General features: G+C 46.1%; 1 protein-coding gene across 1 annotated transcript in view; it reads right to left on the bottom strand.

Moving 5' to 3' along the window:
• Positions 1 to 4,188: 4,188 nt before the first annotated feature.
• Positions 4,189 to 15,172, bottom strand: part of LOC138299193 (butyrophilin subfamily 3 member A1-like) — a 798,776-nt gene continuing 787,792 nt past the window's right edge. Inside the window, exon 34 of the mRNA XM_069237291.1 lies at positions 4,189 to 4,843. Within this exon, the coding sequence (XP_069093392.1) occupies positions 4,299 to 4,843 (545 nt within the window). The 3' untranslated portion in view covers positions 4,189 to 4,298. The remainder of the gene's footprint in view (positions 4,844 to 15,172) is intronic.

The raw sequence follows: 15,172 nt of genomic DNA, 5'->3' as shown, positions 1-15,172 counted from the left end.
CTTACCGACTCGAAAGCATGAAACCGAAGCACCCCCGCTCCATATGGACTGGTTCACCAAGCTGGCAGACGCTGGCTCACCTCTAGCCGTGTTGCATGCACAGTTAACGTTTTACATAGTTATTGTTCTTTATGTTATTAGATGGAACCCACTTAGGGTACATAATGTAGATCACGATCATAGTAATAGGAGTCACAATTGCGCTCCCAATACAAATATAGCAAATGTTACCAAAGATGGTAAGCACCTACGCACAAGGCACACTGGGTATATCAAGGCTGCACACAGCACAAGGAAGGCATGCCCACCAGCACCAATAAATCAGCACATATATCATGGCCCCTCTACCTCCACATAACATCCCACAAAACAAAATAATTACATGGAACGTCAGGGGCATGGCATCCACACGCCAACGGCAACAGATTTATACATACCTTAAGCGTCACCAGATACATATAGCTATGCTACAGGAGACTCACCTAACCGGGCCCTCACTAGAGAGCACAAGCACAAAATGGTGAGGACAATTATACGGCACGACCTTCTCAACCTTCACTCGCGGGGTGGCAATCTGGGTAGCACCAGGGGTCCCATTTGTAATGTCCCGAACACAAAACGATCCAAACAGGTGTTACGTGATATTAGAGGGGGTATTGGAGGGTTATCCCTTAGCATTAATCGCTTTGTATACCCCCAACACAGGCCAGCGTGAATTCTTGTGGACACTTAATACTAGCAAACTTAGACACCCAGCGGAGGCTAGCATATGGGGTGGTGACTTTAATTCAGTGTTAGACATACATATGGATCGCTCATTTCCTCCCCTCAACACTGCCCCAGCCAAGCGAACTTCCACTGAACCAGCAGAGTGTGCCTCCAATAATGGTCTGAAGGAAATCTGGGGAACGGGGCACCCCACACAACGAAAATACTCCTACTATTCATCAGTACATAAACTACACACCAGAATAGACATGTTATTTGCAACATCCAACATAGGGGGTCATTCTGACCCTGGCGGTCACCGACCGCCAGGGCCAACGACCGCGGAAGCACCGCCAACAGGCTGGCGGTGCTTCCATGGGCATTCTGACCGCGGCGGTACAGCCGCGGTCAGAAACGGGAAACCGGCGGTGTCCCGCCGGTTTCCCGCTGCCCCAGGGAATCCTCCACGCCATGAGGATTCCGACCCCCTTACCGCCATCCTGTTCCTGGCGGTTTTCACCGCCAGGAACAGGATGGCAGTAACGGGTGTCGTGGGGTCCCTGGGGGCCCCACATTGATTTTCGGTGTCTGCCAAGCAGACACTGAAAATCGCGACGGGTGGCACTGCACCCGTCGCACGCCTTCAACTCCGCCGGCTCCATTCGGAGCCGGCTTCCTCGTTGAAGGCGCTTTCCCGCTGGGCCGGCGGGCGGCCTTCTGGCTGTCGCCCGCCAGCCCAGCGGGAAAGCCAGAATGGCCGGTGCGGTCATTCGGCGGCTCCCGCCGGCCGTGCGGTTACCGCCGCCGGCGGGAGTCGGAATGACCCCCATAATCCATAAAATAAACACGTCAGGATACCTAGCCAGTACCATCTCAGACCACAACCAGCTATATACTACACTATGTTGGGGCCGCACGCACACTCGTATTCCAACCTGGCGCCTACAACCGGAGGCCCTCACAGACCCCCGCTTCCAAGCAGAGATATCCAATTGCCTATCAAACTACTTTACACTAAATAAGGATTCCGCTTCAACGCACGCTATTGAATGGGATGCTCACAAAGTTGTGGTTCGTGGCCACTGCCTGGCGGCTACTGTGGGAGTCAGAAAAATACTTACTAAAGAATTGCAAGAACTAGAAATTAAACTACGCAAGGCAGAAGTAGAGGTTTCCATGAATATATCCTCTCTGGAGGCACTGAGCGCGCTCAGAACAAGTTATAGGGAAACAGACACCAGGCTGTGCAAGCATTAATACAGACATTATCAGGCACAACAGCACGCAGAAGGGGATAGATCCGGGAAAATGTTAGCCTGGCTGGTCCGCCAACCAGAGCAGTCATTACCTATAGGTGCAATTAAACTACACACAGGTCTCATAGTTAACACCCAGGTTGAAATTAACACAGCCTTTCATACGTATTATCGCACCCTATATCAAACATCCTCCCCCCCTACTGAACAGCAACTGACTGAATTACTAACAATGATCCCCAAAATCCGCACATAATAAACAATACAGACATGTTGGACGGCCCTCTTTCACAAATGGCAAGTAATAAAGCCCCAGGTCCAGACGGATTGCCAGTGGAATACTATAAATCACAACCCAGTCATCTTTTACAACCCCTCCTAGAGGTGTTCAACGAAGCACACAACAGTAAACAACTCCAAGACTCAATGCGTGAAGCACTAATAGTCGTGCTCCCAAAACCAGGCCGAGACCCCTTGGATATCAGGTCATACAGACCTCTCTCTCTACTTAACTCTGACTAAGATACTAGCAAACAGATTACTCCCCTATTTACCAAACTTAATACACCCAGACCAATCAGGATTTATACCAGGCAGAAACACTTTTTTAAACATTAGAAGATTAATCCGTTTAATGCATGGTAACATCATGGAGGAAGCAGTGGCCATGTCCTTGGACATAGAAAAAGCTTTTGATACACTAAGCTGGAACTACCTTTACCGCACACTGGAGGCATTTGGTTTTCAACCCGGCTTCATAAACTGGATCAGGACATTGTACCATAAACCCATTGCCCTAGTTAAAACTGGGCAAATTATCTCCGAAGTATTTCCCATTGGTAGGGGCACCCGACAGGGCTGCCCGCTCTCTCCCTTATTAGTCGCTATCGCAATGGAACCGCTAGCAATCAAACTCCGAAGTAACGCTCATAATTGGGGCATCCCAGAATTCAACTTATATCACATTGTGTCTTTATATGCTGACGATGCCCTAATATAAATGCGCAAACACTCTACAGCTATTACAGAGATAATGCAAATACTAGACAACTTTGCATTGGCCTCTGGATTACACATAAACTGGTCTAAATCGTGTATCTTCCCCCCTCACTCCTATATCACAAGAACAACAAAGGATATTACCTCAATATCAACTCCCCTGGTCCCTCTCAACCTTTAAATACCTAGGTATACAGCTCTATCACTCAATGACGGACCTAAAGGAGGGTAATCTGAACCGACTGATTAGATCTACCCGTGGCTCGTTGTCATTCTGGAGCTCGCTCCCACTATCCCCTATGGGCAGGACCGCCATAGCTATAATTTTAATTCTGCCACGCTTCCTATACTATTTTACCGCCCTCCCGATATCATTACCACGTTCATTCTGTCACAAACTACACTCCGTTCTGACCGACCTACTCTGGGGCAGAGACAGACAGAGGGTGGCACTATCTATTACACAACACTCACAAGAGGAGGGCGACTTAGGCATGCCAAACCTAGAATTATATTATGCAGCGGCACAGCTACAATGGATAGCACTATGGCTCAATAACTCAACCACCCCAGAATACGTAGCACTGAATACATACACAGCACCACAAACAATCCTAATGACACTATTAGTGTCCTCCGTTTCCTGGGTGGGAAGCCGCACCTCAGTGTTCCTCTGGGGTGCCCACGTGTCCCCCTTCCCCACCCCTCCTGCATGCCTTAGTGCTCTCCGTTTCAGTCACTAATCATGCTTTAGTGTCCGTGTCCCCCATTTTCATCCCTCCTGCGTGCCTCGGTGTTCCCCGCACCTCAGGATCCCCTGTTTCAATCCCTCCTGGGCACCTCAGTGTCCCCCGTTTCCTTGGCGGGAGGGAGCACCTCAGTGTTGCTCCAGGGTGCCTCAGTTTCCCCCATTTCCATCCTTCCTGCGTGTCTCGGTCTTCCCCGTTTCCATCCCTCTTGTGTACCTCAGGGTCCCTGGCGAGATGGCAGGGCCCTGTTACCCAGTCCAAGGCGCAACAACACTACATGTGATAGGTCCAGGAGCGCCGTCTTCACACATCTGCAGAAGATGAGGCCGCATTTACAGCAGAGCAGCTTTAACATTCATCAAATACTCTCAGCAACGAGACCTTTCCTCACCCTCAAGAAATAAAGGAAGAGTGAAGGGGCCACTGAATAATAAAGAATGTGCATTATTGACAAGACTTTTGCTGCAGTATTATTTATTTTACGTAATGTCTTTAACATTTCATATTAAATGACATTATGCACAGCTCCTTTAACCAGCGCCAGTGACGTTCATGATATCCCCACTCGACGCTGCTGAGGGTCTCTTCACTCCCGTCCTGTCACCGGCAGGATCCGCAGCGCCCCCGCGTTCCTCCCTCCCTCCCTGAGATGGGGACTGAAGAAGGGCCGCAGGGTGGGGGGGAAGGAGGCCCCAGAGAAGGTGAAGAGCAGAGACCGGTCATCCACATTGTACAGCGAGAGCCTGCCCGCCTCGTAGTCCAGGAAGAAAGCCACAGTCCTGGGGGGCACACGGGGGGTCAGGAGGGTGGGAGGGGAGGTGGCAGCTTGATATTCACCATCGCTGAGCCACACTACCCAGTATCCGTTATCAGGTGATAGTGAGATCTTCCCCTTCCTGGTCACAGCCTCGTCACACACCCCAAGGGTCCAGCCCGTCTTGTCCCCGACCTCCACCTCCCAGTAATGCCGTCCTGAGCCCAGCCTCTCTCTCCCCAGGACAGCGATGACAGGATTGAATCTCTGGGGGGAGTCGGGCAGGCCCTGTACTCTGTCTCCGTGTCTCACGCTCCTTCCGTCCTCGGACAGTGTGAGCCACCATTGAGCAGTGTCTGGATCCATGGTCACCGTAGCTGCAAGACAGAGAGAACCAGAGATCAGTTTATTAAATAGCTCCTGGGGGTATTCTGGGGGTCAGTAGGGCACCCCAGCCCTCAAGCCTACACTTATAGTATTAAACAAACTGACTGATAATTATCTCCTGCTGCTGGGCTCCCCGTCTGACCCTAATATTTCTGTTTGCCAGAGGTCACTGGCTCAAGGCATTTGTGTACTCAGAACAGGCCTCTGTACAACTCTCCCTTTCGACAATACTGGTGTGTGTTTTGTAAAATTCTAACTCCTTATTTACATTCAACATAATTGGATATGATAAATGAATATGATATTGTAAAAGTAACTGTCCAGAATTCATAGATTGTTGGGAAACAGTGTACAAATAGCAATGTTTCAAAACATGAAGTCCTAATATTAATGAGGATTGCATGTGTACAGGGTGGACTTCCCTTGCATGCCCGTCACCGGGGATGCTCAACACCCGCCTCCCCCATCGCACATCATTAGGCACAACGAACTACGGGCCAGATGTAGTAAGCCTTTTGCGACTCGCAAACAGCGAAAAACGGCGTTTGCGAGGCGCAAAAGGCCTTCCGCGATGCAGAATCACATTTTGCGAGTCGGTACAGACTCGCAAAATGTGATTCTGACTCGCAAATAGGAAGGGGTGTTCCCTTCCTATTTGCGAACGCATCACAATGTAGAGTTGCTTTGTGACCGCGAAAGCGGTCGCAAACCAACTCGCAGTTACCATCCACTTGAAGTGGATGGTAACTCATTCGCAAAAGGGAAGGGGTGCCCATGGGACCCCTTCCCCTTTGTGAATGCTCACAAAAATATTTTTTCAGAGCAGGCAGTGGTCCTAAGGACCACTGCCTACTCTGAAAAAAAACGAAACAAAAAGGTTTCGGTATTTTTTCTATTTGCAGCTCGTTTTCCTTTAAGGAAAACGGGCTTGCAAAGAGAAAAAAAAAACTGCTTTATTTAAAAGCAGTCACGGACATGGTGGTCTGCTGTCTCCAGCAGGCCACCATCCCCGTGAGTGCCTAGACTCGGTAAGGGGTCGCAAACTGCGACCCACCTCATTAATATTTATGAGGTGGGTCTTTGCGACCCCATAGCGAGTCGCAGAAGATGTCTGAGACACCTTTCTGCATTTCCTTTTGCGAGTTGCAAATTGCGAGTTGCTGGGACTCGCAATTTGCAACTCGCAAAAGGAAACCTACCTACATCTGGCCCTACATCCCCACACAGTCCCCAGCCTCTGAATGATGAAAGGCAGATTCCACACACCCTGAAGCTCTGGTACCTAAACAAGCCATCAACTGCAACTTCCATCTTACTTTGCAGGTAAACAAGGCACCCACAAGGATCTGTTCAGATTGGGATAATGAACAGAGTGGCCTCAAGTAGGTCCCAGTGGAGGCTGGTGATGCGGAAGGTGAGGGTGGGCCCTCTGGAGGGTAAATACCCATCACTCTGTTTTTAAACATATTGATTGATGCTGTGGTTTAAAGCCTGCTCGTGCACAGGTAGATGAAGAGGTCCCCCCAGGACTTCGTGACGTTATTCTAGACTAGGAACCAGTTTGCCTTTTCCATGAATGACAATTTAACAACTCAACCTCTTTTTCTGGTCGGAATCCCATTTCTATGCAGGTCCCCTTTTCGGTCCTGCTTTTGCAAGGTGGCACTTTAAGGAATAAAAAAAAATAATATCTACCTTTTTCCACTTCGGTACAATGTCCTACTTGTGCACAATTTGTGAACCACTGACATTTGGGGGGTACCTAGTGGCTGTGGTGTTCTTTTTTAATCTCAGGTTTCCGTGTTTAGTGAACGTCAGGAGCAGTTTCCTTTGTGCCTTTTGAAGAAGGCACAAAGCTACCGATTTGACCGAAAGATAGTACACATTTGTTGTTATTTCCCCAGAAATAGAACATTGGCGACAGAATAACATCAAAGACATCTTTGAGTACTTTTCAACTCTTGCTGCAGCTCCTTCTAGAATTCTTTCCACCCTCTTGACTCTAATGGGTGAAGTGAATGCAAATACAGCTTTGGCGAAACCATTAAGTCGATAGAGGGAACCACTCTTTTATAGAGTGAAGGTGACAGAGAGGGTGGGCGCACTGGAGCCCTGGGGGGATTGATCCTAAATAGAGTGACACCCTGGATTAGGGTGATTTAAGGATACTTTATGGTGTCAGCCACCTCTGCGGCATGAAGTCGATGGTGAATGCGCTTGTGTTCTTGCCACTTAGTGCAAAGGCTGCCCCCGCAGGGGGCTTAAAGGGCCGGCGCCTTAACGGCCTCCTTGGCCCGGAAGGGACCGGTAAAACCGGTTTTAAAGAACAAGCACGCCAGCCAGGTGGCAGCGTGCCCCCACCCCAGTGTGCCAGCAGAGGGGTGTGGGGGGGGGGGCAAAAACCAAACAACCAATGGGGGGGTTTGCCATCGTTCAAACCCCCCAATCAATATGACGAAGCTAACCCAGGGGTGCAATGAAAGGTGCATTTAAGGAGCGCGGTCCCGTGTGGGTTTGCAATCAGGATCAGGACAACGCGCTTGCACCTCAAGATATGCTATCAAGGGCAGTCACACGCTTCTCCACATTAATAAAGCGGCCAATTGTTATCCACTACATAAGACGCTGTCAAAATCTGTTTTCATGCATGCAGTGCAGTGTGGGCTATTTAAATAATTACATGATGATGCTTACTCTGCAGTGTGCCATGTGCGGGAGTTAAGCCCTCATTCCAACTTCGATGCGAGGTGAGATCCAGACCATCTGCCAAAGTAGTAAGTGTGAGGGTGTGAATAGAAGTATGACTGGACCAACACACGCTGGAAACATCTAACCACTTCTGAAATACACAACAGTGTGTGCTGTTCGTTCGGGCTGTTGCTAGCTCAATGGTTCATTTGTGAATAAAAAACATGCCGGTGCACAAAGCTCTGCTCTGAAACATGTGGCTGCTGCATTCAAATGTGCAAGCACAGAACACTGAGGCAGCATAATCCTAAAGCCCTCTCTCTTTAACCATTTACAACCACTCCCTGCCCCTTCAGCTCACTCTTGCAGCTTTCTGCTTTGTCCCTTTGTGACCCTTTTCTGTCTTTCATTCCTTTCTCTTTCCCATATGTGTCTTTTGCTCACAGTAATTGCCTGATGCAGAAAACTAAGTGCCGGCCCTCAAAAATAAGTGCTGGTGCCCCCCACTGGCAACCACAAGCTCAAATTAAGGACTGTGCTAGCTGTGTTGATATGTATTTCGGGTTTGTTTTAAATAATGTTATCCTCTGTAGATTCTCCCTGCCTACAGTGTTTTATAAACATGGGTTCAGAGGCTTTTTTGTAAATTACATTAGGGCTTTAGGCATGGAGCAACGTTTCCAGCTGAGAATAGAATGTGGTACAATTTATTGTGTTTTATAGCGCCCACTTGTCACATTCATCAGCTTCTAGCTGCCATGTCCTTTCTTGGTGCCCTTCAGTGAGGTTAGTGCCTGAAAGCTGTCTAGGTCGAGGGGTGAGTGGTCCGCTCTACAGGGCCATTGCCAGAGGGTGGCACTTGAGGTCCGGGCCAGCCCATATTAATCCCCCCACCAAATGTCCAAGCCAGCTGGCACAGTATTTAAGAAACTAAATAAACTGCATTCACATTTGAATGGATACAGTCTATAATAAAATTAATTAAAAAAAATGCTGACTTTCAGAAGGTGAAGTCACCATAAAAATGCCTTTTAAGGTCTCGCCTAAACAGCTCTTGCACTGACTCTTTGAGACATGCTGTTTTCTACTTTGTGGGTTTCAGCCCACCCATAAGCTTCCCATTTGCTGACTCCAATATCACTCTCATAATCTTTCTCCCCATTTGTCCATGGCATGCATTTGCCATGCCTCTTTAAGTGTTTAGCTGTCCTGTAGAGCAGGGACTAAGGGCCAGATGTAGCAAGGCATTAGCGCCTCGCAAATGGCGAAAAACGCCGTTTGCGAGGCGCTAATGCCTGTGCGCGATGCAGAAACACATTTTGCGAGTCGGAACCGACTCGCAAAATGTGTTTCCGACTTGCAAATAGGAAGGGGTGTTCCCTTCCTATTTGCAACTCGCACCGCGATGTAAGTTGATTTGTGACCGCAAAAGCGGTCACAAATCAACTCGCAGTTACCATCCACTTGAAGTGGATGGTAACTCATTTACAAACGGGAAGGGGTCCCCATGGGACCCCTTCCCCTTTGTGAATGATCACAAAAATAATTTTTCAGAGCAGGCAGTGGTCCAATGGACCACTACCTGCCCTGAAAAATACCGAAACAAAAGGTTTCGGTTTATTTTTCAAAGTGCAGCTCGTTTTCCTTTAAGGAAAACGGGTTGCACTTTGAAAAAAAAAACCTGCTTTATTGAAAAGCAGTCGCAAACATGGAGGTCTGCTGATGACAGCAGGCCTCCATGTTTGCGAGTGCCCATAGTCGGTATGGGGCCGCAATTTGCGACCCACCTCATTAATATTAATGAGGTGGGTCATTGCGACCCCATACCGACTCGCAGAAGGTGTCTGAGACACCTTTCTGCATGTGGTTTTGCTAGTTGCAATTTGCGAGTCTCTATGACTCGCAAATTGCAACTCGCAAAACCATACTTACCTACATCTGGCCCTAAGTCCTGTATAAATACACTGGTTCATATTTTAGCATGTGTTTACAAACTACTTTCTTCTTAGACTAAGACCAGTTCACACAAGTGCTTGTGTTACTCTCCAGTTCCTCTGAAAATCAGCCAGTAAATCTTGCTCTTATCTCCTCTCATTTGCTGTGTATTCAAAGAGATCAGATGTCAGACCTCTTTTCTTTTTCTGACTTCAAAGTGATTTTTTTTGTTGTTGTTGTCATCTCCCCACACAGTTGACAAGTCGAGGCTTGCCTATCAAACGTGTCCCAAGGCCTAAAGGCCATTGCGTGGTATTTCCTTTCTCGTATGCAGGCGGTAGAGCAGCCCTGCATGTGACTCACACTCAGGTGCCCTACAGGGGAATCAAGAACATATTATACTGCTTGCTCATTTTTCACACAGTAAGTGTTGTGGAAGGTTGGGCATTGTCTTCTATTTTTTTTGTTTTAATTTGCGTGCATTCATTGTTAATGAGCAGCTGCTTCTTTCCATGACCGTAATCCCGGCTGTTTATTTTACCCTGAAGTCCCCACTGGAGCTGCCACTCGTTGTCTGGTTTTCTCTTTCCTCCCTCTTCCTGATTTGGTTCCATTTACTGTGGCTGGTGTACGCTTAGTTGGCATCTCCTATTATTCACAAGAATTGTCAAAGTGTTCTAAGTGTTAGAGATTCCTCTTTCCTATTTTATTCTTCTCTCCCTCTCCTACATCCCCTCATCCTCTCCTCAGTCCGCCCTTTCCTGACTCTTAACTTTCCTTACTTTTATCTGATGATTTAAAGTTTTTCCCTAGCAGTGGAAGACCCTTCCTGCCTCCTGACATTGTATGTCTGAGCCTTCTGGCTATACTTCCCACAGGCGCTCTCTCCCTTTAGACACAGGCTCAGTCTGTCTCAGCAGAGCATTTTCAGTCCCAGTAAGGCAGTGTGTCTCAGCCCCAGGAGGTTCACTTGTGGATCATCAAGGAAAACAACTAAACTACCTGCTGTGCCCGAATTCATGGAATACCTGGGATGGTATATTCACATCAGCGCCCTCTTAGTACACTGCCCCTAGATACAGTCTGTTTACCACATATACAGGTCGGTATCCCACTCTGCTTAGGTCGAGGAAAGTCTCTTCCTTCCCTTTTTTCTCTAGGCAGTTCCCAGATCACTGTGTCTAGAAGTTCTCTCTCTGTTCACCCGTCGCTAGGAGCAATCTCTGTGCAGCGGTGTCTTTAGAAGGACTCTATTAATGCATGCATAGGGAAGCTCTATTCTATCTGCCTTACTCTAGAACAGTCTCCCTCCATTCTTTCTCGATGCAGTCTCGCTCTAGCACTGCTTTGTCAAGGAGAAATAAGATTATTCATCCCATTTCTAGAAGCAGTCTCTCTGCACCCAATTTTAAGAAGCCAGTTTTATCTGTCCTGCCTCTATAGCAAGCTCTCCTTTTCCCACCCATCTTTAGAAGGACTTTGTTTACTTCCGTTTCTAGAAGCGCCCCTTCCCACGCCCTGTGTCTCACTATATACCCTAAGTGAAGCAATCTCTTGAAGACCTGGGCTGTATCTCTCCTGTTTTCTTTAGAAGTAGCTTCTCTCTCTCGCTCTATTTCTCTCTAGGCTTGGCCACAGAATCAGAGGCTATCTCCCACATATGTAGGAGGTGCCTCTCTGCTTCTTTTCTTGAAGCAGGTTCTATTATCTCATCTCCAGAAACAGTATATATCTGCAAACTGCATGCCGGAGTGTGAGGCAGTGTGCTCCCAACTGATTCCTGTTTAAAAAGGCTCCCTTGAGCCAGCAAGCTGACAAGCTTTGGTTGATGCTTCTATGTGCCACTGAGTGGTACTGACACCTAATAGGACTTTAACAGTATTTCCAGCAACCCCAGAAAAAAGCCTGCTGCTGTCTACTGAGGAGCGGCTAAACCCAGAAAAACGTGACTAGAGATATACAGCACTAGCTACACCCACAAAAGTAGTAAACTACAGATGAAGTAAGCACTAATTCATACAGCATTTACCATAATGCACTGGGGCAAACTGCATGCCGGAGTGTGAGGCAGTGTGCTCCCAACTGTTTCCTATTTAAAAAGGCTTCCCTGAGCCAGCAAGCTGACGAGCTCTGGTTGATGCACCTGTGTGCCACTGAGGGGTGCTGAGACCTGAGATGACTTTGGCAGCATTTGCAGCAGCCCCAGAAGAAAACTTGCTGCTCTCTACTGATGAACTGCTTAACTCAGAAACACGTGTCTAGAGATATACAGTACTAGTTACACACACTAAGGTGAACAACTACAGATGAAGTAAGCACTAATTCATACTGCATTTACCATAATGCATTGGGGCAAACTGTATGCTGGAGTGTGAGGCAGTGTGCTCCCCACTGTTTCCAGTATATATCTACCACTGTGTTCAAAGAGATTGTCATTCCTCCTATGTCTAAAAGCAGCTCATCTCTATTCTCTCTCTTTCTCTCACACACCTGTTTTTAGAAGTGCAGTCTATCTCCTTATGCATGGAAGGAGCTCTTTTTAGCCGCTACATCAGAAAACAGTTGCCTTCTTTCTTTATAAACAGTGTCTGATACCCGTGTCCATGTGTGGAATCATTCCTCTCTAGGGAAGCGTATTTACTAAAGGTGTCTACATAAACACATGTCTACGCAAAACGTCTCCTCTACTCATCTCTACATCTGACCCTCTTTAGCTCTCTCTACACAGGGCCTTTATTATGCCTGTTTCTACAAGCAGTCTCTACACATCTCTGCCCGTTGGCCTCGCTGCCATGCCCTCCGACCACCCACAATGCACTTAAGATCACACTTCCCAATAGTTTTTTTAATGCACTTTAACCTCTGGTTTGTGGAAAGAAAGGGTGATACAATCTTCATGCAATCATCCAATGAAATCAACAATAACAAATCTCAGGTGACTGGGCTGCACACCTCAGCATGATGCAAAATGAAAACTTCTGGTTTAAGAAGTCGGTGTCTGAGATATGTTTGTGACATGCAGGTCACAGCTTCATAGGTACTGGAGTTCAAAATTTGAAAGAGGGAACTGAGCCTTTCACTCTTCTGAGATCAATTAAGTGGGTGCAAGTTTAAAAATGGTGGGTATTAATAGTTGTATAAACAATGGACTGCTTCATGCGCTTACAAAAACATATTCTATGAAAATAACAGAGAAACATGTTGACATTGCTGACGGAATTTATTTTGCCACTAGGAAGCTTGCATTTGAATCCATCTCCCCCTGCGATGTCCATCTTTCTTCTTTTCCCACCCACCACCCAATCCCTGTTCACTCCACATAATTCCACTACATGCCACACAATGCCACAATCAATAATTTACCCACACTCTATACCACATAATTACAATCCACATAATTCACCTTCAAATAATTCAACACAATGCCACACAATTAAGTGCCACACAATTCTGTAATGCACAAATCCACACTGCATAATTCTACTACATACATTACATTTCAACATCTTACAATTCCAGGCCACACAGTTCCACTCCACATCCTTCTACTCCATGCCACACAATTACAATCCAACTAATTCAACTCCACATATTTAAATTCAGCTCCATGCCTTATTGTTCCACTTCACATATCATTGCACTTCATATAATTCTACTTCACTCAAATCCACATGATTACACTTCACACAACACAATTCAACTCCACATAAATTCACTACACATTATACCACTCCACACTACATATTTACACTCTGCACTACATAATTAAACTTACCATATATACACTCAGCTGCAAAACACATAATTGCATTCAACAAAATTCAACTGCGCACTATGCCACATAATTCAACTCCACATAATTCCACTCCACACTATGCCATATAATGCCACACACTTCAATGCCATACAATTCCACACCACCCAACCACATAATTAAACTCCACATAAATCCACTCCACCTCACACAACAACACTCCACAGAAATACACTGCCCACCATGCCACATAATTGCACTCAACATAATTCCACTCAACACCACACAATTCTACACCTCAAAATGCAACTTCACACAGTTCCACTCCACACCACATAATTCAACACCAAACCACATAGTTTCACTCCATGACACATAATTCCAATGCACACTGCATACATCAAGTCCACAACACAGAATTCTACATCATGCCAGATAATTCAACACCACGCCATATAATTCCACTCCACTTCATGCCACTCCATTACACACAAGACCACTCTACATAATTATGCTCCATGACACACAATCCCACTCATCATAATTCCACTAAACTCTATACCACATAATTGCTATCCTCACAATTCCACTGCACACTATATCACATAATTCCACTACACATAACTCAACTCAATGTCACAGAATTCAAAGCCACACAATTCCACGCCACACAATTCCACTCCAACCCACATCAGTCCACTCCACACCACACCACATATTTGCAATCCACACAATATAATGCAACATCATGCCATATAATTCCACTCCACGCCACATAAGTACATTGGGCATATTTCAACTTCACAACACATACATTCACTCCACTCCATAAGGCATGGCTAAAAGACATTGACATTGCCAATAGCTCTTGGTTTATCGCGACCTATTGGTTTTGCCAATGCTTGTTTATCTTGTTACATTCACTACATGTTCAACGACTGAGTTTAAAAGCCAGCTATGTAGTCTGACAAATATATACATGGAGATGTTGTTTACTTTTCTTTATCTGACTACAAAGTAAGAGGATTTTGTAAAGAGATCCATGTGGCAATATTGGTGGGGTGCAAGTGAGGCCACTGGGATTACGGGGCAGGGAAGGGACAAATTATTCAGCAAGGTTGACCAAATAATGCACCAAGAAGACATAAATTATGCAGTTCAATGCTCCACATTTTGTAATCGTATTCCTTCATTTTTGTCATTTTGTCCATATTAGCACTAGCAAAAGTTTCACTTTATTAGTATCAGGTCCATATAAAAATACAGCTGTAAATAACAGAAAGGCGACCAGTCAATCGTTGTGAAGGACTTCTCAACTGCACAGCAGCACGTTACAGAATTATTAGTAAATTTTAAGCCGTATCAGCAAGAAACATGATTTCTATTGTTAAAATCTGCAGTCTATGTTGCAAATGCATATTTAGGCAGAAAACACAATAGAATCACATAATTCCAGAGGCCCTGCATACAGGGAGTGCATAAAGAAAAACTGTAGGATGTCAGTTTCGTTTTAATACATGAAAAATGTGATTACCTATAAATGAACTGTGCAAATATTTTAGGGGTGGGTGGAACTCATGGAGTTCTACTCCATGGAATTTCACAGAGATATTTAAAAACTCTGTGAAATTTCGCGGAGTTCTGCATACAGCGGAATGAGGCCTCCCGGTCCTTATTGCCACAGCACACAGTCTTATATGTGCTGAAGCTTGGCTTTCTAAACACATCTACCTAATTACACATGTGCTGCACACACAAGGCTGGCTTCATGCAGCTGCATCACGTCACCCTCTACTGCAAGAATGTGCTCATCTCTATGTTCCAGTGTGCTCACAATTCATATTCACATATGCACAACAGACATTTTTTAATGAAAGCCTCAGGGCCGTGTCCCAAAAAATGATTTAAGCATTTAAATTGTGGTCATGCACTTATTAAATCC

Source organism: Pleurodeles waltl, chromosome 6, assembly GCF_031143425.1.
Source record: "Pleurodeles waltl isolate 20211129_DDA chromosome 6, aPleWal1.hap1.20221129, whole genome shotgun sequence".
Taxonomy (NCBI): Eukaryota; Metazoa; Chordata; class Amphibia; order Caudata; family Salamandridae; genus Pleurodeles; species Pleurodeles waltl.
Note: the sequence above shows the minus strand (reverse complement) of the source record. Positions and strands in the feature narration are given on the sequence as shown.